Source organism: Protopterus annectens, chromosome 5.part0, assembly GCF_019279795.1.
Source record: "Protopterus annectens isolate FY-2018-M chromosome 5.part0, PAN1.0, whole genome shotgun sequence".
Taxonomy (NCBI): Eukaryota; Metazoa; Chordata; order Ceratodontiformes; family Protopteridae; genus Protopterus; species Protopterus annectens.
In genome coordinates, this window is record NC_056735.1 from 850,331,489 (window position 1) to 850,354,845 (window position 23,357).

A 23,357-nucleotide genomic window follows, 5' to 3' on the forward strand; every position below is an offset into this window, starting at 1 on the left:
GAACAACATCAGGATTGCTTCTGATACAGCGACATTCTCCCTCCTGTCTCTATATTTTATTGTCTTCATAGAGGATATCTATGTCTGTCATACAGAGCATTAAAGGTCTCATTACTATTCAAAACCCTTTGCTGAGAATACCCCAATGACATGAACACTCTCACACACACACACACACACACACACACACACACACACACACAAATCATTCTCAATTTAATATCAGTCATACCACGAATCATGACAACCTTATACCTCAAAGACTTCCCCCAATAAATTAAATTTTGCCCATCCATCATACCTTAAAAAAGAAATTTGCTAGTCTATATAGGTGTCATGGGGATAAAGCCCTGATTAAAGATCAGGAGACCCAAGTTTAGTTAGTAGCATGGGTGCTTAATGGTGCAGATACAGATAGTGGATGTGTTATTCTAGGGCGGGGGTGGCTTCTACTCAGCTTACACTGCTTCTCTGATAACAGGGTCTCAGCTAGAGAGAGGAGTTCTGTTTGGATGTAAGAAGCTGGTGTCATGTAGCTATATGTATGGCCACCCAAGCCAGTCACAGTGGATGATTTTGGCATATGTATGTATGCACAATGGGGGGGGGGGGGGGGCAGCCCTTGCAGTGACACAGGTACTCATATCACCACAAGGGGTGGTGTTAGGCTGTACAATGAAGTAATTCTTTCAATGGCAAGATTCTGATGGGAGCATAGACCACTATCATGTCTGTCTGGTTGATGGCCTCCCTTGGAAAACTGAATGTCTGATCAAGGGGAGATTTGATGATTAGCAGGCATTGGCATCTGCAAGTGCCAACATGGAATTAAAAGGATACAATTCCTCAGTGGCCAGTAGGCCTTGAGCTTGTGCACCAAACCTATGACCCTAGGAACCCATGCAAGGAGCTTCTTTTTTATTTGTATGTGGCATTTACATCTTACCAGTTTAGATTACTGTCTGGGTGCTCACAAATTTTCTCCTGAAATATATGGAGAAATATATTTAATGGGTGACATCGTTCATCTCTTACAAGCACTGGGCAATGTCTGAGCTTCTCAAGGGTCTCCTTGGCTACAAGCTTTAAAAGGACCTATAAACCCAAGAATCTACAATTTAAAACAAGTTTATGATAGGATTATTGAACAATGTGCACTTTAGAATGATCCCAATAGTTGTATGTCAGCACACTTGATAACAATATTTAGTTATTTTCAAGAACTGATATCAGTTTATAGCAGTACTAGACTAGTGATTTATCTTTTGCTGTTTACTTGTTATATCAGCAAGTGAAGTTAAAACCTAAACTGGATGTTTTTTTACTCTTAATTATGGTCAGAACAGGACATCTAACTTAAAAAACTTTGGCAACTTTGTAATAATTGCTCCACGACCACATGTAATCTTGTACAAGCATGATCCTCACCAGCTTCAGTTTTCAGGCTAGCACCAAGCTGAAGGCATCTAGAAAGAGTTCACTTAAAAACTTTTTTTTTTTAGTTAGGCATTCACCAACCATAGCAGGTATATTCATGGCTCATTTACCTTAGCTGTTAAGCATATTCTGAACACATTGTTTTGCATTATGTTTATTTCATGTGTTGCTTATTAAACTATTACATTTTTGTGACTCAGCAAGGTTAACTGAGTAATAAAGGAGGTTCACCTTAAAATTTCAGCCTCTATGCAGTTCATTAAAATGGGCCCACTATAATCATATCTCTTTTAATCAGGTCACTGTTCAAAGTAGCAAAAGTCCTAAAGTCATAAAACACACACATACACACACAAAAAGTTTTGCATGGGGGCAAGCTCACATACCCCACAATTGTCTGTATATATCTATCTAATCGAAGTGGACACCATTGAGAGAAAATCAGCAAAAACTCACATCAACGTAAGATCGGATTGATGAATATTTTCCCAGAGTAAGTAACCACTAACACCAAACATAATGAAAACAAAACTGCACAATTCCCAATTTCCCCAGGTGGGGAGCTATTCCCCCACATCCCCCAATGTGGGGGGCTGCACCCCCACATCCCACATAACTAAATATGCCAACTCCAAGATCACAGTACAGTTGGGAAAAGGGAAAAGTTCACCATGTTGGCCAACAGGTTACTTACCCTGGGAATACATTCGCCGATCCAGTCCTTCACTGAAATATGTTTTTGCTGATTTCATCTTGACGATGTCATCTTCAGTCTTCTGGGGTTTTGATATTTTCAGGTAGACCCATACAGTATACATTATTTACACACATACACACACACACACACATATATATATATATATATATATATATATATATATATATATATATATACATATATATATATATATATATATATATATATATATATATATATATCAATATATATGGATTCACTTTATAAGCTCGAACGTCTGAAACGTCGAATTACAAAAGCTCAAGCCTATAAAGTAGAAAATCTAAATACCCGAATCTACACAATCACAAAACTCTAAATCCCGAAACAGCAAAACCATGAAATTCAAACTCCCAACACTTTCAAACACCATTGCAACACACACGCACACAACTAAATAAGCACACACATCTACCCTTATGATATGCAGAGGGACAAACCCCCCTGCACCCCCCCATATGGGGGGGCTGCACCCCCCAACCCCCCTACGTAAATATTCTAACTCCAAGGTCGCACTGCATACACACAGACACAAAACACCACCACACAAACTACATTCCTCTTGTATGCACACATCACAGTAACAACAGACACTAATGCACACTACAGCCCCTACCCAACAACCTTAAACATAAACACATACCTGAATCCACAAACACAGTGCAACACCAGAACCGCTAATTCAAAATCTCACGCATTCAAGATTTTGAATTTCGCGCTTCTGGGGTTGCAATCTTCCGATCCTTCCACTTTATGAACTCAAGATAGTGAATTTTGACATTTCAGTATTTTGATCTTATAAAGTGTTCCTATATATATATCTATCTATATATATATATATATATATATATATATATATATATATATATATATATATACATACACACATACACACATATATATGTACACACATATATAAATATATATGGGAGTTGGCAAGGTGATCAAAACTTCCAAATGGTGCCCTCTGGTTTTATCAACACATTTTGATCAAGAAAACAGATATGTAAGATCGACAATATCTAGAGTTGGGTAACATGCCCCTTCCCCAGGGATTGTGCAGTCTCAGATTTGGTCTGTATAATTATCAGGGGTTGTGAGAGGATGCTGGGGGGGGGGGGGGCCGGGGCTTTCACCTTGCAAAAATGATGGTTTTATTGTTCAGTAAATAGCACCTTAGTAATGGACATTAGCCCTAATCCTAATGCTACCCTTTCCCCAACCCTAACCCTGCACCTTAACTTAATACAAAACCTTCCTGTAACACTGCCATTATTCAGACAAATGTAAAGCTGGTGTTACTGTGGTTTTCCTTTGAAGATCAGCAGAGGAAATCTTTTTTTTCTTTCTTGATCTTTTGTGTGTTCAGTGTTTAGGGTGTTTGGTCTTCTGTATTTTCAAACTTTTTAATGAAAGTTTTTAATCATAAAATTAAGAATGTTCACTCACATAGAAGCAACCACACACACGTACACACACACATACACACACACACACACACACACACACACACAAACACACGTATATATATACACACACACACACACACACACACACATATATATATATATATACATATATATATATACATACACTCTGTGACAAGAGGGAGAAAGAGAAAAAAAAAATCACCTTTGTTGTTCTTCTTTGAATCTAGCCATCAACATTTGATGTTGGTGATCTTTCAATAATACCATTCTAAGCACTGCTCAACTGTCTAAGGACAAAGACCCTGCCATATATTAAGTATTATTTGCTTTAACTGTCACTAATGTTATTATGCATCCTTTAAAACCATGCATGTCTTAAGCATTTCAGAACTAAATACTATACGTTACAAGTATTCAGCGAGAAATCAACATTGTCACAAAAGAAGGTAGAGGACCTGGATATGTCAAAGGGTACATTTCTGTTCCCAGCACTTCTATAGTATTTTCTGGTTTAGGAATTATAATTTCTAGTTCTAAGACTGTAAGGTGAGCATATCTTACTATATTAGTAATAATATATTTTACATTTAAAAAAATCAACTTTTCAATATTGCAGAAGTTGAATGCAGTTTCAAACCCTGTTCTTTGTAGATTTCTTGTAATGGCTTCAAGTGATAAGACTTATTAACTACGGGTTCCTATTAGATGACTGGAGATGCATTCTTTCAAATGTGTCTTGGTCGAACTTGAAAAGACGAAAAGGCAAAATGATGAAGCGGCATACAAGCAAATTCTTTCCCTGGGAAAGAAATCGCTTGGCTGCGTCCATTACTTTGCCATTTTCGTCACTGCAGTGCGATCTTGGAGTTGGTATATTTAAGTGGGGGGGGCACAACCCCCCCCACTTTATGTTATCTTTTAAGTGTTTTTTTTTTGGAACTGCAATTTTTTTTCCCTTGGAAAAAAATTGCTGTTCTAAGTGTTCAAGTTTGTAAGCTTTCGCTTACATGGGGTCGATAAATCATCGTTCACTTTTCTAAGCGTTTGATGATTTAATATAGACCCATTAACTACAGTAGTGAGAAATGACAGCTAATTTCAAATATTTATTTATTTATTGTTAGCTCATTAACACATAGATTCACAGATTGTTACTAGGCTATCAACCTGGTAGCCTTTCTAAGCCTAGTCAAGTTTTCCAAAAAGAAAACATACATTTGTAGTAACTTTGACTTGCTGGTTAAAGATGTCAATAAAAAAGTACTGTATCAAGCCTTGACAAATCCTGTCCAAAGAATGTGCTGTAAAACATGTTTCTGAGCATGATGCAATGGAAAATCACACAGGGTCTTGACAAATAAATGCATATAGCATGGCAATCAGAAATAATAAGTAATTTTATGGTGACATTAAAAATAAAATGAAACAAAAGAGAAAAGCTGCCCACACAGTCTTCGACTAGCATTTCAAACCATCTTAGTGCTTTACAACTGAAATCAAACTGATGAGATAAATGTAAGATGGCAGGCAAGAAACATCATCCTGATTCTTACTGAAAGAGGCTGTACTACAGAAACTGTGGTGTTCAACAGTATATATAATGAAGCATTAACAATATTATGACATGTTATGATAAAAGCCTAATTCATGTTAAGGAATTCAGACATGACTTAGAGACAGGTTTTTGGATGGAGTTCTTAAAAAATACAGGCACTTGTTCTAAAATTCATAGTTTTTAAAACTGGTTTACCGAGTAATGCATTTAGTTCCACCAACAGTGGAGAAGGTGTGAAAGAGTCTAGTAGCAGTAGTGGATTTTGATGTAATGCTGCATGACGTTTAAATGTATGAAAACTAGAATAATTTATTGTTGCTTTGTATTACCATTTGCTCCATCAAAGTGTTTGATACTCTTTTATTTAAAACATTCCATTCTGATTTGTTGATAGCAAATAACAGAATAAATATAAAATAATAATAAATATAAATTACAATGTTGGCACATCATTCTCCTTCCTATTATCTTGGCCATAAATGCACCATTTCACAGTGTCTGTTAGTTGTCATTATTATGGCCTTCTGTGCAGAGTCTGTATGTCCTCCCTGTGGTCATGTGGGTTTCCTTTGGGTGCTCTGGTTTCCTCCTACATTCCAAAGAGATGCGGTAGGTGAATTGACTTTCTCAAATTGTCCCTAGGTGTTCATGTGTGTGCCTTCTGTGAAGGTTGGGTGCTGGGCTGGCAACTTAACACCATAAAATCTCCACTGCGAATTGTTCTGCGGGCCAATGATCTGCTGTGGTGACCCCTAATGGAGCAGCCGAAAGCTGATGAAGAAGACTAGTTGTAATTATTATGCTCAAACAAGTGACAGATGGGCTTTGCTGGAGCTAAGGTTTGCAAGAATAGTTAAACATGAACCTTTCTTTAAAATGTATTTCATATTTTCAGGGAAAAAAAGTAAAACTTTGAGTACCTAGTGAGGCAAGAGGTTTGTTGTTGAAACACCTAACCTTAATTGATGATCAGCTAAATACTGCTATTTAACAGGTTAGTACTAGGCTAACTGTCCTTTCAGGCCATTTAAGCCTAGCCAATTACCCCATGTGAGAATCAAACCCTGCACCTTGTATCTGTAAGGTAAACACCTTAACCATTATGCCAACCCTCCCCAAAATATACATCTTCACTCTGTAAATCTCTTTCCATTGGTGAGAATCAAACCTTGCACCTTGGGGTTGGGAAAAACAAACACCTTAACCACTGTCCCACTTGGCCTAAAAGGTGTCATTCATTTTTATGAAACTGCACTTCATTGACAAGGTGAATGGCATGAGATGTATGTTTTTATGTCATCAAATGTTTCAGTCATTGGAAGATGAAAGATTAATTGCTTGTAGATAAGTGAGGGTTTGGGAGTTTAATGCCAACACTTTTGGGTATACCAAAACTTTCAACAATAGGGGGCATGAGTGTTTGTGGGTTAGATTAGAGTATAGTCATATAAGGGGATAGATTTAGTGTTATGCATTTTACTACTACTGCATGTGGTATGTGTCTGAGTGTCTTGTGCAGTGAGGTAGTATTACAAAAATGATTTTTGTAAGGTAGTGTAAAGGGTTAGGGTTGGGGCAGAGACAGGAACAGGAATAAGTTTAGGGTTAGCATGTATTAGTAAGGTACAACCCTTCTGCACAATGTTATTAATGCATTCTGACCCTCATCCTGCTCCTGCCCCAACCCTAACTTTATATCTTACCTTATAAAATACCTTTTTGTAACTCTACCTGTATTCAGACAAATTATATTAGAATGTGTGCTGGGATTTGATTAGTGGATTGGACTGCTCATTTCCTTTTGCAATTTTTTTGTTTTGTATTGCTTTTTGAAATGAATCACCTGTGTTCTGATGCTTGTATATTTTGAAGAAGCAGCACATGATAATAGCAACATATGGGTGTCAGGCACAAGACATTACAGAGCAAAAAATAAATGAAAGTAAAAGACAGGAATGAAAGAAACAATAAAAACAGTATTTATAGCACTTTTATGGATGGTTATCTATAAACATCTTATTCCTTCATAGCAGTAGCTGACTTGAGCTGCAGAGCTGTTTATATCTTTAAATAAGTACACATTAACTTGGCATGAAATAATCCACCCTGTTATGGAGATTTGTGGAAAATTTAGTGTTCTCAGGTGTATTATGTTGTTGAATTTCTTCATCACCAAGATATAACTTTTTTGTTGAAAGACTAACATGCACATTTTATTCCACACAGGTTATCATGCATCCTTTGAAACCACGCATGTCAACAGCAAAGGGCATTATTTATGTTACTATCATCTGGATAATGGCCTCATGTTTTTCACTCCCGCATGCAATCTACCAGAAGTTATTTACCTTCAAATACAGGTATGCAGTCATTTATTTGTGTTGTTCATATAGTAGCTGGTATACATTCAGAGCATATTATATTATCTGATAAATAAAAGTGTTATGCAACATGACATAATTATTGGGGCAGCAAGATGAGTCAGTGGAAGAACAAAACATATTATTGCCTTTTGAGGATGATAATGTCAGGAAGACAAGAATGTATTAATCGTGAACACAAGAAATTAACAAAGTATGTGACAAGAACACACTGTGTACACATTTTCTTGTGAGACTGAAACCAAAACAGTGGTAGTTATCATCTATTTTCAGATGCAACCACTAGCCATTATCTTATACTGTCATTTTCCAGTTCAGAACTCCCTTTTGCTATTTTTTCCTTTTAAACAGGTAATGTGTGCTTCTTTAGCATTTTCTTATCTGTTTTCTAAATGTTCAGATAACCACTTAGTTTGAGCAAACTGTAGGAAACTTTTTCATAAGCTGAATAGCACTTCTGCTGACACAAATTTTCATTTAGCTTACTAGTTTTCATTTGTGTGCGAGTGAGCGTGCGCATGTGTGTGTGTGTGTGTGTGTGTGTGTGTGCGTGTCTCTGCACTATATGCATTTAGTGTAGTTAAATAGCCAGTAAGTACATCTTGAGAAATGGTAAGAAACTGAATTACCCAAAGAAACCCCAGGGAGAAAACATGAAAACTCCACACATATAGTTAACAGAAGTCAAGACTAAATCCTGTACCCTGCACATGTGAGGCAGAGGTCTTACCCCTGAGCCACAGTGTGTTTTACTTCCTAGGTTCATAGGTTCGTACTAGGCTATCTTCCCTAGGGCATTTACAAGCCTAGCCAGAGTGTGTTTGGCTTTTGCCACCCATTTTAAATTAATTTTGCTATGCCCTTTTTTGAGGTTAGTGTACTGTGCCTCTGTCTAACAGTGACACAGAAGTGATACCAGGGGTAAATCTACGATCTCCCATCCACTCATCAAGATTCCTCATGAAGAGAGTCAATGAGGGACTCTGCCTAACCTGGACTGGGATTTTATTCCAGAGTGAAGGGAGCCTCTGGGTTATGAATCTGTCCCTCCAGCATGTCCTATTTATTTCAGTGCTGAGGTTCAAGTCTCTCGAGTGCATAGCTCGATGGGATTTGGATTTTCTGAGGTACAGCATGTCCATTAATTCTGGGTTGGACATGGCTTTATACGTCAGGCACAGATTGCCTCTGAGCAGGCGGTATGCCACTGAATAGAGCTGGAGTTTCTTTAACCGGGCAGCATATGGCATTTGTTTGAGCCCTTTGATCCTCTTGGTGAGGTACGTTTGAGGTCTTTTCAGTTGCTGCAGGTGTCTGGTAAGGTACATCCCAAAAGGGGCATTGTACTCAATTATGGGCCTGATGAGGGATGAGTAAAGAGGCATGATGACCTCCCCTGATCTAGATGTGAATCCCTTCATGATTAGGTGGGCTATATAAAATGTTTTTCTAACCACTTTGGCCACGTGGTTGTCGAATGAGAGATTGCTATCAACTTGGGTCCCCAGGTCCCTAATTACTTCTTCCGTACTTAATGGATTACCACCTAGGTGGTAATTTGTGGGCACTTTTGTTTTTGCCAAAGGGGATGACTATACACTTTTTGGCGTTTAGCTTGAGGCCATGGCTCTGGCACCAGTTGCCTGTTTCTATGAGGCCCTTTAGTAGGATGCTTGTGTCGGCTGGAGAGTCGATTATGGCACCCAGTTTGCAGTCATCTGCGAACTTGGTCAGCCACAGTTCTTCCATGTTGGCCTGTACCTCCGAGAAATATATACCAAACAAGAGAGGTCCCAGGACTGAGCCTTGTGGGATGCCACTTGTAACTGGTTTGGTGTCTGACATGGCTCCAGCAATTCTAACCATGTGGGTCCTGTCCTTGAGCCAGTTTGCAACCCATCTAGTGACATAGGGGTTTATATTTAAGCTGGTGAGCTTATCTATAATGCCTGAGTGGGGTATTGTATCAAAGGCTTTTGCGAGGTCCAGGTAGGCTGTGTGGACCACCTTCCCCTCGTCAATGGCCTTAGTGACTGTTTCAAAGAAATCGACCAGGTTTAAGAGGCAGGATCTGCCCTTAACAAAGCCAAACTGGGTAGGATCCAGTGTCCGTAGGTCCCTAATATCTTTATTTATGAGGTCCATGATGATCCTTTCCATAGCTTTGCAGACCAAGCTAGTCAGGCTTATGGGGCAATAGTTTCCAGGATCCTTGGAGGCACCACCTTTGTGGAGAGGGACCACTGTTGCTGTACGCCACTCTTTGGTTACATATCCGTTAGTAAGGCTGAGATTGAACAGTAGTTTTATGTTTGGGTTTAGTTCTTCTTGGAGTTCATGTAGGACACAGCCTGGGACACTGTCTGGTCCCATTGATGCTGTGTTTTTTGCTTTGGAGAGGGCGGCTCTTACCTGAGCATCTGAGATGTCAGGGGGGCAGCACTCTGCTCGGATAGATATTTGCCCTTTTGGTGGGGAGGGGAGAAGTTTGCGCTGAACCTGTCAGCTAGGATGTTGGCAATGTCTGTGGGTTCGGTGTATTTTTTGTCATTTTGGACTAATTCTGAGCATATCTGGGAATTCCCACCAGGTTCCTAACATAACTAAAGAAAGACTTGTGATTATCCTTAGTGTCCTGTGCAATTTTTCTCTCGCTGGCCTTAGACGATTTTATGAGTGCCCATAGTTTTTTGCTAATACTGATCAGAGATGCCTTCCCTTTTTGGGATTTTGCTCTATCATGTAGTAGCTTCCTCCTTCTATTGTATAATTTGTTTATGGCTGGGGTCCACCAGACAGGACGCCTGCCTTTGGAGGATTGGGTCTTGGTTTTATTTGGGATTGTATGATCCATGCATTCCTGAAGGTGTTCATAGAATGCATTTATAAAGGATTCTGCGGTCTGGGCCGTATTTTCCACAGGCCCGGGGGCTTTGAAGGATTCCACCTCGGTTTTGAGGAGTGTGAAATTTGCTTTAGAGAAGTTTTTCACTGTGGTTTTCTGGGCAGGGGCTGGGGTCGGGATGTGAATATCTAATGAGATTAGTTTATGGTCTGATCTTACCAGTGAGGGATACACTTCTGGTCTGGAGCATAGAGTCCCCATGTTGGTGATGATCAGGTCCAGTATGTTTTCCCCTCTTGTGGGAGTGGTAACAAGTTGTTCCATAGCATTTGGGTTTATAAATTCTAGGAACCTTTGGGCTAGGGTGTTGGAGCTAGAGTAATGCTCCCAGTCTATGTTTGGGCAGTTGAAGTCGCCCAATATAATGGTGTTTGGAGACACCTTCATATTTTGTTCTCAGGAAGGCCGAGTGAGGTTCCTTGGTTTGGGAGGGTGGTCTGTAGCAGGCTATAAACTGGAAGGCAGTTTTACCCACTGTTAGTTGCACATGGATAGTCTCTGATGCTTCGTGCTGTGCCACCAACCTGGAGGTGTGGGTATCTTTGACGAATATTGATACTCCCCCTCCTTTTGTGGTTCGGTCCAAGTTTTGGGGCCGAAACACATGGTATGAGGTATAACCTGGTAGTGCTGGGGTGCTCTCGGGAGCCTTGAACCAGGTTTCTGTTACTGTACAGATATCAATGTTCTCCATGCTAAGAAGAGTTTCGAGTGTGTGCATCCTGAGGTTTAGACTTCTGGCATTGAGTAGCATTACTCTTAGTTTCTTATCCCTTGTGATACCTATGGAGGTGGGTTTGTCTTTTGAGCCTTGCCTAAAAAAGGCACTATGGGGGTGGCAAGAGCCTTTGCCAATATCCGAAAGCTCAGGGGTGACAGGTGCAAGCTGTCCCTAGCGAATTATCGTGGCTTGTCGCGCATGTCATCCCAGGCTGACAGGCATTGGATCCCCTTTGAATGACACCAATACTTAAGCCAATTGTTGAAATTGATCATCTTATCTTCATATTGTGGCATCATCCTTGGTGAGGGTAAGATGCTACTCAAGGTCAGGGTCATACCGGCCTGGGCTACATGCTCAGAGAGCTCCTCTATGTCTCTTTTCATGTAGTCCAGGGAGGTACATCTCAGGTCATTCACACCAGCATGGACAATGACTGAGTCCTATTCCTGTCATATTTGTCACTTGTTTTTCATTTCATGTGTTACTGTCCTCCAGTGTGCCTTTATATACCGCAGTGTTAGCTAAAGACTTTAGCTAATAATTTCTTTAAATAGCTAACTGTAGTGGTTTTGGCCATAGGTAGCATAATGAGCGAATGATTAGTGCTACTGCTTGAGAGGTCTAGCTTTCATTTTTGATTTTAGGATTTCAGAATGCCATTTTTGTGGAGTTTGCAAGTTCTCTGTGAGTTGTGTGTGGGTTTCTCCAGCAACTCCTGCTTGCTCTGTTTTTCATCATCTTTTCCCACTAAACCACTTCCATGTTTCAGTTCACCTAACTCTAAAATAAATAAATAAATGAATTCCATTCATACACATATATTTAAATACACGATTTGTTTCTTTTTTGATTGAACCAACTGTCAAACCTTTTGCTTAGATCTTTGCATTTCTGACTGCACTGTACTTCCTGTGTATTTATCTTTTTAGTTTCTTTTTTTATCTGCTTTTCTCCTTCTGTGTTTCCTTATACCACTAAATGTTACAAACCTTTCACTTCTTTGAGAACCACAGGGATATATAGCTTCCTTTTAGATTTTCATACCATTTCACATATCTGTCATCTGCCTTTGTGATAACATATTTACTGTATCACCATTACTCTCCCACCCCACTTTCATGCCTGTTAGAGCTTTTCTGAAGCACTGGCCTTTTTATTGATGTTCTTACTCTACAATTTTGATTTGATCAGGCATATATTTAATTTGATGATGACTCACATTGTTTGGTAAGCACACACTTCCTTATAGATGCCAAATAACACGTGTTGAGAACACCAATTTAAAGATGGCTCTTTCTTATGCAAGGTATCTGCTAGATGTCTAATATATTCTTTTAGCACATACATGATATTGTTCCTCGGTATGATTAAAGTCAGAGTGTTGCATTTTGCATTCAATATTTTCAAATTCCCTTTCAAAGTTGTGTTAATTTTATTACTATTCTAAGAGTACCATCTACTATATTCTTATCTTTTTCTCTCACAGAAGAGGCAGATTGTATACAATTCATGCACAGACTTACCAGAATTTAGTCTTCCCAGTCTGAACCACAGAGCAACTGCTTCACTTTCTTTTACATTTATCTTTTTCATTATGTCGAAGGGTGCATACTTTATGGTACCATCCATAGCCATTATCTCAATTACATACCCTGGAATGTTTAGAGCACAATCATAGACCTCTATACTATATTTTGGTGAGTACTAGAATCTCAAGGTATCAGTTCTCCTTCCATACTACAATTCAAGTAATGCTTTCACTGTAACTCTGGGCATATCTTTGTTGCTTTATAATGACTTATTACTTTTCTTTTATGCATATGCATATTGTCTTTGCCTTTTTTATTTCTTGCAACCTTCTGTCCATTCATGTGATTGTCCCAAACTAACTATGTTATGTTTTGATGGGGAAAGGCATGATCCATGGGTGATTACTTTGCTTCCTCCCTGGCTTACTTTAAATGCTTACTCCAGAAACTGTCATAAGGGATCTTGTTTTCAGGACATATTTGCAAATTGTAAAGCCCTAATCCTTAATGATGCCAATGCCTAGAGGATTATACTACATATTTAGTCATTTGTTGAACCCCATGATGCAAAATGCAATATCATTATCCCCATGCTATGAGCAGATAATTCTGAGAATGTTGTTGTGCTACCTTCCTAATGACTGTCCCCATTTCTTATATTCCTTCACTGCTGTGTTCCCTTTTCTAGACAGGTAAGTTGTCTGTAAATGGGTAATGACATTAAGCTTCCTAGCCCTGCAATTGCTGCTGTAATACTAAGGATTCAAACTCTGTCATTCCTAACTATGAAACTGTCCTTAGCTCCCTTAATTCTGTCATTCTTATCCCTAAACATCCCAAGAGAAAAAAATCCTCCTCCTCCTCCTTTTCCTGTTTAAGATGCTTTTGCTACTGTCTTGTGTTTTTTTTTTCCTCTGAGAAGTTTCTTAGTTCTGTATTTAGCTTTCACTAGTGATGCCACCTTTGGTGGTATCAGCTATGCCAGGATATAATGCTGCTGTAGGTCATGTCAGCTTTGGCAGGACGTAATGCTGTTGTAGGTGGAATTAATGACAGCACATAAAGCAACCTCAAGTTTAACCAAATGTGCCATCACAACAGAAAGATTGTAAAGGGGTACATTTTGAAATATTAAGTATGTACTTTACTATTCTCACCCTTCTAGAGCTTGCTCTGGTATAGCTGAGCATTGTTTTGTGTACTCATTGATGAAGGAGTGGTAACCTTATGGGTTCCTTGATCAGAGAAGGAATTATCTGAGTGTTGGCTACCTCTACCCTGAAAGAGCTGCCTTTTGTTTTAGCTCATATAAGTGCTTCAAAGTTGCAGCAATGTACCACCATTCCATCAATCCTTAACCCCTTTTCCCATTTTTTCATGTGGGGTTGTGTTGTCACTTCAGCAGTGACAATCATCTTGAGCCAAGGTTTACACCAGCCAGTGGCTAGCCCTGCCTCAGTAGTTCATTTGCACTACTTACTCGTACACAATTTCTCACTTACAGCCAATAGAGTGTCCAAATGTACCACCATTGTTACCCATTAATTATTATTTTAGTTTAGTTTATCTGGAATATGTTAGATCTTTGGTAACTATGAAAGAGAAGTGTGCAGCTATGTAAAGTATCTGTTTTTATCCAAGTAGGAAAACAGAATAACAATCCTGTTGCACAATTTTTTGCTTATCTTGTAACTTAAACTATACTTTTCCTTTGTACTTTTATCTCTCATGCTTCACAATCTTCAGATTGTCTCCAATTCTGATCTTCTGTTTTCCTCTGCTTCTGATCATAGAATAGCTGTTACCTAGGCATTTAACAAGGACTTTCTGTTGTTACCCTAGCTCCATTCTCTTAGGTACCCAATTAGCATATCAGTAAAGTGCAACCCTAATGGCAGCCCAGTGACACTTGGTTCCTCCCACTTGTGCAATCAATGTGGCTTTAGTTGTATTGCACTTTTTGGTGAATCAGTGCACCATCATGGTCCATCATCAGCCTTTGCTTGTAGTTAAAGCAGCAGAGGACTGGTTCATCTCATTTCTCCTATGATGGGTGAAACACCATTGGCCACTTCCCTCAACTCACCCACTGACTTATCCATCATCTGGGGCACTAGTCAGTCCCAGGCTGGCTGGCTAATAGTCAGGGCTTTATTCCTCTATTCCACAGAGCTGGGTACTCTTAATTATTATATTTTTTATCTGTAGGCCTCTATGTTCACAGATAGAGGGTTTCATAGGTGTATACTAGGCCAACAACCATTTGAGCCTTTACAAGCATAGACATGCATTTCAAATGCATCCTACATGTGTTTTGAGCCTTAGCGGTTATTCTAAGGGGGATATGTAAGCCAGGGCATAATTTACCAAATGTTTCTGTCCTTTAGAGCCATAAGTGCTTGACCAGGGATGAATTTTTGATTTCTCATCAGCTGGTCCAGGTTATACTTGAATAGGGTTAAGGAAAAATTCTGCTTCACATGGATGGAATCCTCTTCTCTGAGACACATGCCTGCCCCTCCAGCATGTCCTGTTTATGTCAGAAACAAAGTTCTAGTCCCTAGATCACGTAGTTCTAATGCCATTGGCTTTGTGGATGTGCAAACGGTCTATCAGAGCAGTATCTGAGGATGCCTTGTATGCCAGAAGCACAGACTGCCTGTCAAGAGTCTGAAGGAAACTGAGTACAGAGATGATGCTAGAAGGAAAGCTGCATAGGACATGTTTACACCCTGTATTCTTTTTATGAGGAGCCTCTGTGGATGTTCCAATTTCTGCATTTGCCTGGTCAGGTACATGCTGAAGGGGCGTTGTACTCAGTGATGGGTCTGATGAGGGTCAAAAACAGAGGAAAGATGACCTCCTTTGACCTAGATGTCATGTCCATGCTTATAAGCTGAGAAACATAGAATGATTTCCTTACTACACTAGACACATGTTGGTTGAATGTCCCCAAGTTCCTGACTATTAGGTCAACCTATCAATGAGGTAGTTTCCTAGAGTGGGTGACTTCCCAAAAGTTATTATTATGCATTTCTTGTCATTCAGTTTTAAGTTGTCGTTTTGGCACCAGTCATTTGTCTGTGTCAGTCCTTTTTGTAGGATGTGAGTTTATTTTATGGGATTCTATGACTGGTCCAAGTTTGTAGACATCTGCAAACCTGGTCATCCAGAGACCTTTGACATTGGCTTTGAATTTCAAGAAGTAAATGCCAAAAAGGATCAAGCACAGCAGAGAGCTTTGAGGGACTCCACTATTGACAGGCATTTTTGTGGAGGTGGTCTCCCCTATCCTAACTTCCTGGGTCTTCTCTGAGAGCCATCTGGCTATCTAGTGAGAAACATAGGGATTAATACCTCATTCCATGAGTTTGTGGACAATGCTGAAGTTCCAGATAGGGCACATTTCAAACAATTTAGGAAGTATTCTGAGATATTATCAGGGACCACTGATGCTGTGTTCTTAGCATCAGAAAGTACATTTAGGACCTGCTCCCTAGTGATAGTTGGGGGTATGTTTTATGGTATTACATGTTGGGAGGCAGGGGAGTGGGAATAAAATTGGAGCTGTATTTGTTAGCAAACAGATTTGCTATATCTTTCAGCGCCTTGTAAATGGATCCATTAACAATCAGTTCTGTGCACTATTGTATACTGCCTTTGAGGCTTTGGACATAGCTAAAGGAAACCTTGTGAATATCCTTGGCAGCTATCTGTTCAGCCTGATGAGAGTTTTTAGCCTGCTGGGCATTGCACTGTGTAATTTTAGCTATGGCATTTTTCTTTATGTTGTACATTCTGTTAATGTTTAGATTATATGTAGGTGGTTTGTTTTGTTTTTTGAGTTTGTTTTGGGCTTATTTCTAGCAGTCTATATGCATCTATTAACATGATTTTACAGGGCTTCTGTATACAAATTTGCAAAGGCAACTGTGCTCTACAGGTATGGAGGGGCTTCAATATCTGTTATCTAATTGCATAATAATAGGTAGTTTGCCTTAGACCAGTTTCTAACTCAAAGAAACAGCTTTATGGTCTGACTTTACCAGAGAGAGCATTACTCTGGGGCGGGGGCATTCTCCCATATTTGTTAATATCAGAACCAGTATGCCTGCACTCCTAGTGGACAAATGGACTAAATGTTCTAGGGTGTTTGTGTTTACAAAGTCATGGAATCTCTGGGCCTGCAAGTTTGGGGTGATGTAGGATTCTCAGTTTATAGAGGGGTATTTACAGTCCCCATGAATATGGCATTGGGTGGAATGGTAAGTGTCTTCAGTAGGCTGAAGTATGAGATATGGGTTTCGTGGTTCATAGAGGATGACCTATAGTTTGCAAAGATATGATATGGGACTTGGTAATTTGGACATGAGAAGCTCAAGTGTCTCATCCTGTTTGACTAACCTAAAGATATGCTTATATTTGATGTAGATTGAGACATTCCCACCTATAGTCCCTGCCTATGCAGTAGCTGGGCTAAATCTGTGGAAGGCATTGTATCCCTGGACTGCCATGTCTCCATAACTGCACCTATGTCTGCATTCTCCAAGGTGAGAAAAGCTTGGAGGGGGTAGAGTTTATTGTTTAGGTTCCTAGCATTGAGCAGTAATACCTTTAGATTCCCTTGGGTTGATATTGCTAAGTTGGAAGGCTTGTCAATTTGGCATTGCCTAAAAAAGGCACTATGGGAGAGGACAATGTTTTAGTCAATATGCGGAAGTCTAGTGGGGACAGTTGGAGACCATCCTTGTTAAATCAATGTGGTCTGTTGACCATGTCCTCTTACGCTAACAAATATTGCACCCCTTTGAATGACACCAGAAACTAAGCCAATTATTAAAGCTGATCATCTTCTGTTTCATTCTGAACCAGAGAACAGTAATTAAATTAATAATAATAAAAAAAAAAAACCAAAGGAAATGTGGTTTTACTATTCCATTGCCCTCAATACCAGATTAGACCAGCACAGTGAGAAAATATACATATTTTATTTATTCAATATTGTTTGCTAATCAGGTAGGCGGTCTGTTCTAAAAACCCGGTCCAGTCATATGGAAAGAGTGAGACAATTAACAGAATATGCAGTTGCATTAATATCAAGGGTTGGGGATTGATTTAACAGTTAAATTGCTTATCTTAGAGACGTAAGGTGCAACGGCTTCTTTTAGCTTTTGGGAAGCATGGCTAGGCTTAAACAGCCCCTGTGGTTGCTAACCTAGTAATAACCTATGAACTTCCTATGATCATGGTATACACTGAAATGCTAACATAATGAATTATGAATCTAGCTTTTCAGTAATCCTTGAAGTGAAAAATAAAATAACAGTTAGGAACTATTCCAAAGTAAATTATCACCTTTTAAGTGATAGTTTGTCAGAATTCAATGTCCCTCCTAACCCTGATCTCACAGTAACTTATTTGGAATTGTTCACAGGACCAAATACAACCATGTAAATGGCTATATAGAGGCTGTTGTATCTGCCAGATGTAAGCCCAAAAACAAACCTAAAAATAAGCCACACTGTGGAATCCTAACCTTCGCAGGTTAAAAAAACAAAAGGGAAAAGTCATGGCTAAAATCAGAAGGAGCAACTCTCATAAAGATAAGAGCTCTACCGTTTAATTGAACAGGAAACTAAGAGGACTAATTAAGTCCATTAAAGCCAATTATGAGGTCTCCCAGTCAAAAGAGAACCATAAGACCTTCTACAGCTGTGGTCAAAATCTCAAAGGAAGCACATAGCAGTTTGTCACACTGGTGGTCAACGGTGCGACTTTCAATGAGCAGAATTATGTCATGAACCTGCTGGCCAACAAATTCAGTTCAGGCTTTACTACCCCATTCACCTTCCTCCCCCTCCATAAAATACCAACTAGCATACCCCCCCCACACACACAGCAATGAGAAGGCTGCAGGTACTGGTGGCTCTCGTTAAAGCCAACAACAGCCTCAGTGGGCCTCGATAGAATCCCAGGATGCCTCTTAAACAGCCTCAAACATGACCTATCAGGACCACTTGAGTCACTTTTTAACTATAATCTCAAAACAGGCTTTGTACTATGTGCATAGAGTATCAGAACAGTTAGTTATTCCTCTCCACAAGGGTGGTCCATCAACTGGCCCCAGAGACTACAGAGTCATTAGTTTGAAAAGTCTTATATTCAAAGCCATGGAACAAGTTATCATTGAAATGATCAACAAAGACACAGGTAATTTTCAGACACTGGACTCAACCTAGTTTTGCTTTGTCAAGGAAAGATCATGCCTACTAATCCTGGTGGACTTCTTTGAGAAAGTCACAAAAGCAGTGGGTGAGGGTAAAATGTTGCATACAACCTACCTGGACCTGGTTAAGGCATTTGATATGATACCACTCTTGGGTATTGTTGAGAAATTCACCTCAGCGATCCATGCTTGATCTGCTCCTTTTTGAAATATACTTTTCAAAGGTCAAGGCTAATGTCAGGGGCCTTTGGCTGACCAAGTTCACAGATGACTGCAAATTTGCAGCTATCATAGATTTTTTCCAAGACACAAACATCTTACAAGAGGATCTAACATAGACAAATGTCATGGCTTAAAACTCAATGAAAAGAAAGCCATTCTAGTAACCTTAGCAAAATCAGCCACAAAGGTAAATTATGCCATTGATAAGACACCCCTAACAATCAGTAGGCAGGGGTCTGGGAACATATGTAGATAGTAATTCACCTTTTGATCAACATGTGGCCAAATTAGTAAGAAAATCATTCTGTGTCTTCCAACTTATAAGTAAGGGCATGGCATCCAGAGCCAAGAATGTCATAGTGCCACTTCATTTGGCTGTCTTTAGACTCATAATTGAGCATAATGCCCTGTTCGGCATGTACCTGACCAAACATATGCATCAGTTGGAATACCCTCAAATATTCCTTATCAAGGGAATCTAGGACATAAACACATTTCCCTGTATGAATCACCTTAAAGCCCTGTCTCTGTATTCAGTCTTGTACAGATTGCTGAGAGGTGATCTATTCGTGGCATTCAAGGAATTCTTGGATCCAGCTGTTATGGACCCTTTGCACTTATGCAAATGAAATGCATTAGAGCTACTCAATCTAAGGATCTTCATTTTGCTTGCGACATAAATAGGACATGCTGGTGAAATAGATATGTGTCGCATTGGATCCCCATTCTCTGGAATAAGCTCCCCATCCATGTGAAGCAGAGTCCCTCCCTAACTCTTTTCAAGAGTAATCTGGACCAATGGATGGGAAATTGCAAACTCACCCCGAGTCTGTACCCTACATCTCTGTTGGACAGAGGGAGATAGTAAACTATGTCCAATCTAATGTACCTCCCTCCATATAATTTCTAGCAACTTCCTAACTAACATACCTCAACCTACTATAAATGCTCAAGATATAAAGGGACACAGTTGGTTTGCCTGACTAAGCTTATAAAGGCCCTAGTGGTTATTAGCCTAGTATACATCTATGAACCTATGAATGTGAAATATGTTATTGAAAAGATAAAAGACACAAGGCATATTTACTTTATCTTGGATGAACTCGAACTATTTATAATGGACAATAAGTTTAACAATATCTAAAGCTGAGTTTAAACACAAACAAACAGGCACACAGATAACCAAAATAATTAATAAGGTGTTCAAAGAGTTGATTAAATCTGCAACTCCAGGAAAAGATGAGAGGATTCAAGACAAGCTGTCATAAATCGGCTTCAACAGATTAAGTAAAATTAGAGCTTTCTCAAGCAGGAGATGACCATTCCAATGTCAGTAACTATTTATAGTTACTGGCTTTATAAAAAACTATACAGTAAACTCTCAGTTATCCTGCACCCATGGTGATTGGTAGATGCCAGATAACTGTAGTTTCTGGTTGCTTGAGAATTAGTATTAAAAATAGGCCTGACTAACACTGTACTCTATACTATTTTTTTTTTTTACTTGTTCTCAGGTTGGGGAGAGAGGGAATTTATTCCTATCTTCCTTTTTAAAAGTCTAAATCTCTAAAAACCTAAGGTATGTTTCTGTGTGTGTGTGTGTGGGGGGGGGGGTGCAGAAAGTGCAACCCATGAAAATTGTACTGTATTTCTTCAATATTTTTGCCGGTTGCTTGAGTTCTGGTTAATTGACAGTTTACTGTAGTTTAGCTAATATACAGCTGGGTACAAAACCCCATCTGGTACTCATTATTCACACACTTTCCTATTTGGGGAGGTGTGTACTTGGCAGGTATATAGCAGTGTTTTGCTATTCAGAAAACTTATTGGTCAGCCAGTCCATTCTTTGGATTGATACATGTTAAATAAAACAGCCAAGTCTCTCAAGTGAATACCTTTATAACTGCTAGCATACATATTATGTATGCAACTTGGAATTTTTGTTAGCAACAAATTTTAGTATTATGGCAGGGGGTTCTAACTATAGCATGGGCCTTTGGAAACCAGGTAGACACATGACTTCTGCATTTTTTCTATAAGCAGACATTTGCAGTATGTGATTTTTCTGATTATCAAATTAAGGACAGATTGATGAAAGGCAGATAAAATAAATATTTAATCTCAGGCTGTCACTGGGCTTCAAACAGTAGAAGAAGTAAGATAATAAGGTAATAGTATCCTTTGGGAAGTCATCCATCTCTCGTAACTGTCATATTGACAACACATCCTTAGAGCTGACCCAGTAGTCAGGGACTTAGGGACACACATAGATAGTAATCTAGCCTTTGATCATCATGTGTCTGCAGTGCTGAGGAAATCATTTTATGTTGTGTAAATTATAGACAAAGGTATGGCATCTAAGTCCAAAGAAGTAATTGTTCCACTGTATTCAACATTCATCAGACCTATCATTGAGTACAATGCCCCCTTTGGTATGTACCTAACCAGGCATATCTAACAATTCAAATGTCCACAGAGGTTCCTCACTAAAAGAATACAGGGTGTGAGTAATATGTCCTATGCAGACCGCCTCAAGGCCTTATCCCTCTATTCTGTCTCCTACAGGCTTTTTTGGGGAGATCTATGCCTGGCATACAGGGCATTATCAGACCCCACTCTGATGGACCTCCTGCATATCCACAAAGCAAACAGCACCAGAATTTTCCATTCTAAAGATGTAAACCTTGCCTGTGATATAAATAGGATGCGCTGGAGATATAGATATGTATCCCAGAGACTATCCCGTTTATGGAACAGGCTCCCCATCCATGTGAAGCAGAGTTCCTCCCTAACCCAATTCAAGTGCAACTTGGACAATTGGATGGGAGACCAGAAATTCATCTCTGGTTTGGCATCTATGTCTCTAATGGACACAGGTAACCTGTAAATGGTTCATTTCCCAGGTCCATGCTTACACTTATCAAGGGTATCAGAACTTATCAGGGATTTGGGATGTGTGGCTAGGCTTAAAAAGACCCTTGTGGCTGTTAACCTAGTAAACACCTATGAACCTATGATTCACAAAACTGAATAACTATAAAACATGAATTACACAGAGATGGAAAAAGTATCTTGATAACTGAACAGATATTCCAGATGTTTCTTCCTTCTGTCTAGTAATATATTGATGATGAGGTAGTTAGTAAGCATTTTGTATCAATGAAACCACCAAAGCTGTCTAAGTTAAGGCAAACAGGATTTACATGTGCCTGAGGAGATATGTCAGGTTCCAGATGAGTCATTATGAGGGTTGTACAACACCTAGCTTTCTTGAGATGGTACATTTAGCAGAAATCAGAAAAAAATGATCATTTTTCTTGCATAGTACTGAGATGACCAGTACTATAAAATTCCTTGTTTATTAAGCCGGAATTACTTTTAACAGTCTTGTAGTTGATGATCTGTTGGGCAATGGTTTAGTTAGTAACCTGTGCCTCCAATCCCAATAGACAGTCCATGCTGGAAATACTAACACACAGGCTGTGTGATCAGAATATATATCTATATTTATCTGTCTATATAGATACACACACTTGCATATATATTTGGGAGGAGGTACAATAAATAATGTGGCGTACCTCCATATTCCAATGCTACACATATTTTATAACATAGGTCAGTTTGCATTTATTAAATGACCATGCTGTCCTGATAGGAAAGAATCATAAACTGATTTCCTATATACAAGGATTTGTCAGTTATCTTCATTACTATACTAAACTTTACATCTAAGTATAAAGGGTGAATAAGACCTTTGAGCACATATAGTATCTGAATTTACCAAGATGGTAATTCAGCAAATACAGATTTGACCTCTGCAACTCTATAAACTCAGTGATTATATTTTATTTACTTATTTGATTATTAGTATAAATAAACTAATCTTTTCAGATCATTTTCAATTAAGAACTGTGCCACAAGGATAATAAACAATGGAATTTATTTTGTCAAATGAGAGTAGCCTATACCTCTCAACTGTCCAGATTTTCACATAATGTCCAGATTTTTCCCTCAAATTTTTGGTCTGTTCTCCTAAAATTTGTGTTTTTTTTTTTAGCAAATCATTGGGGATTAAAGCCAATAATTAATGACATCCATTTGAGTTTCAGACTTTATATTCTTCAGAAAATGCATACAAAACAAAACAGATGTTATTCTAGCAACTTTCTACATTTATTAAGAGCAATATTTAAAATCTGACTCTATTTTGAG

At 39.0% G+C, this 23,357-nt stretch overlaps 1 protein-coding gene across 1 annotated transcript in view; it reads left to right on the top strand.

Moving 5' to 3' along the window:
• Window positions 1-23,357, top strand: part of GPR83 (G protein-coupled receptor 83) — a 37,052-nt gene that overhangs the window by 4,544 nt on the left and 9,151 nt on the right. The window contains exon 3 of the mRNA XM_044072646.1: window positions 7,385-7,518. Within this exon, the coding sequence (XP_043928581.1) occupies window positions 7,385-7,518 (134 nt within the window). The remainder of the gene's footprint in view (window positions 1-7,384; window positions 7,519-23,357) is intronic.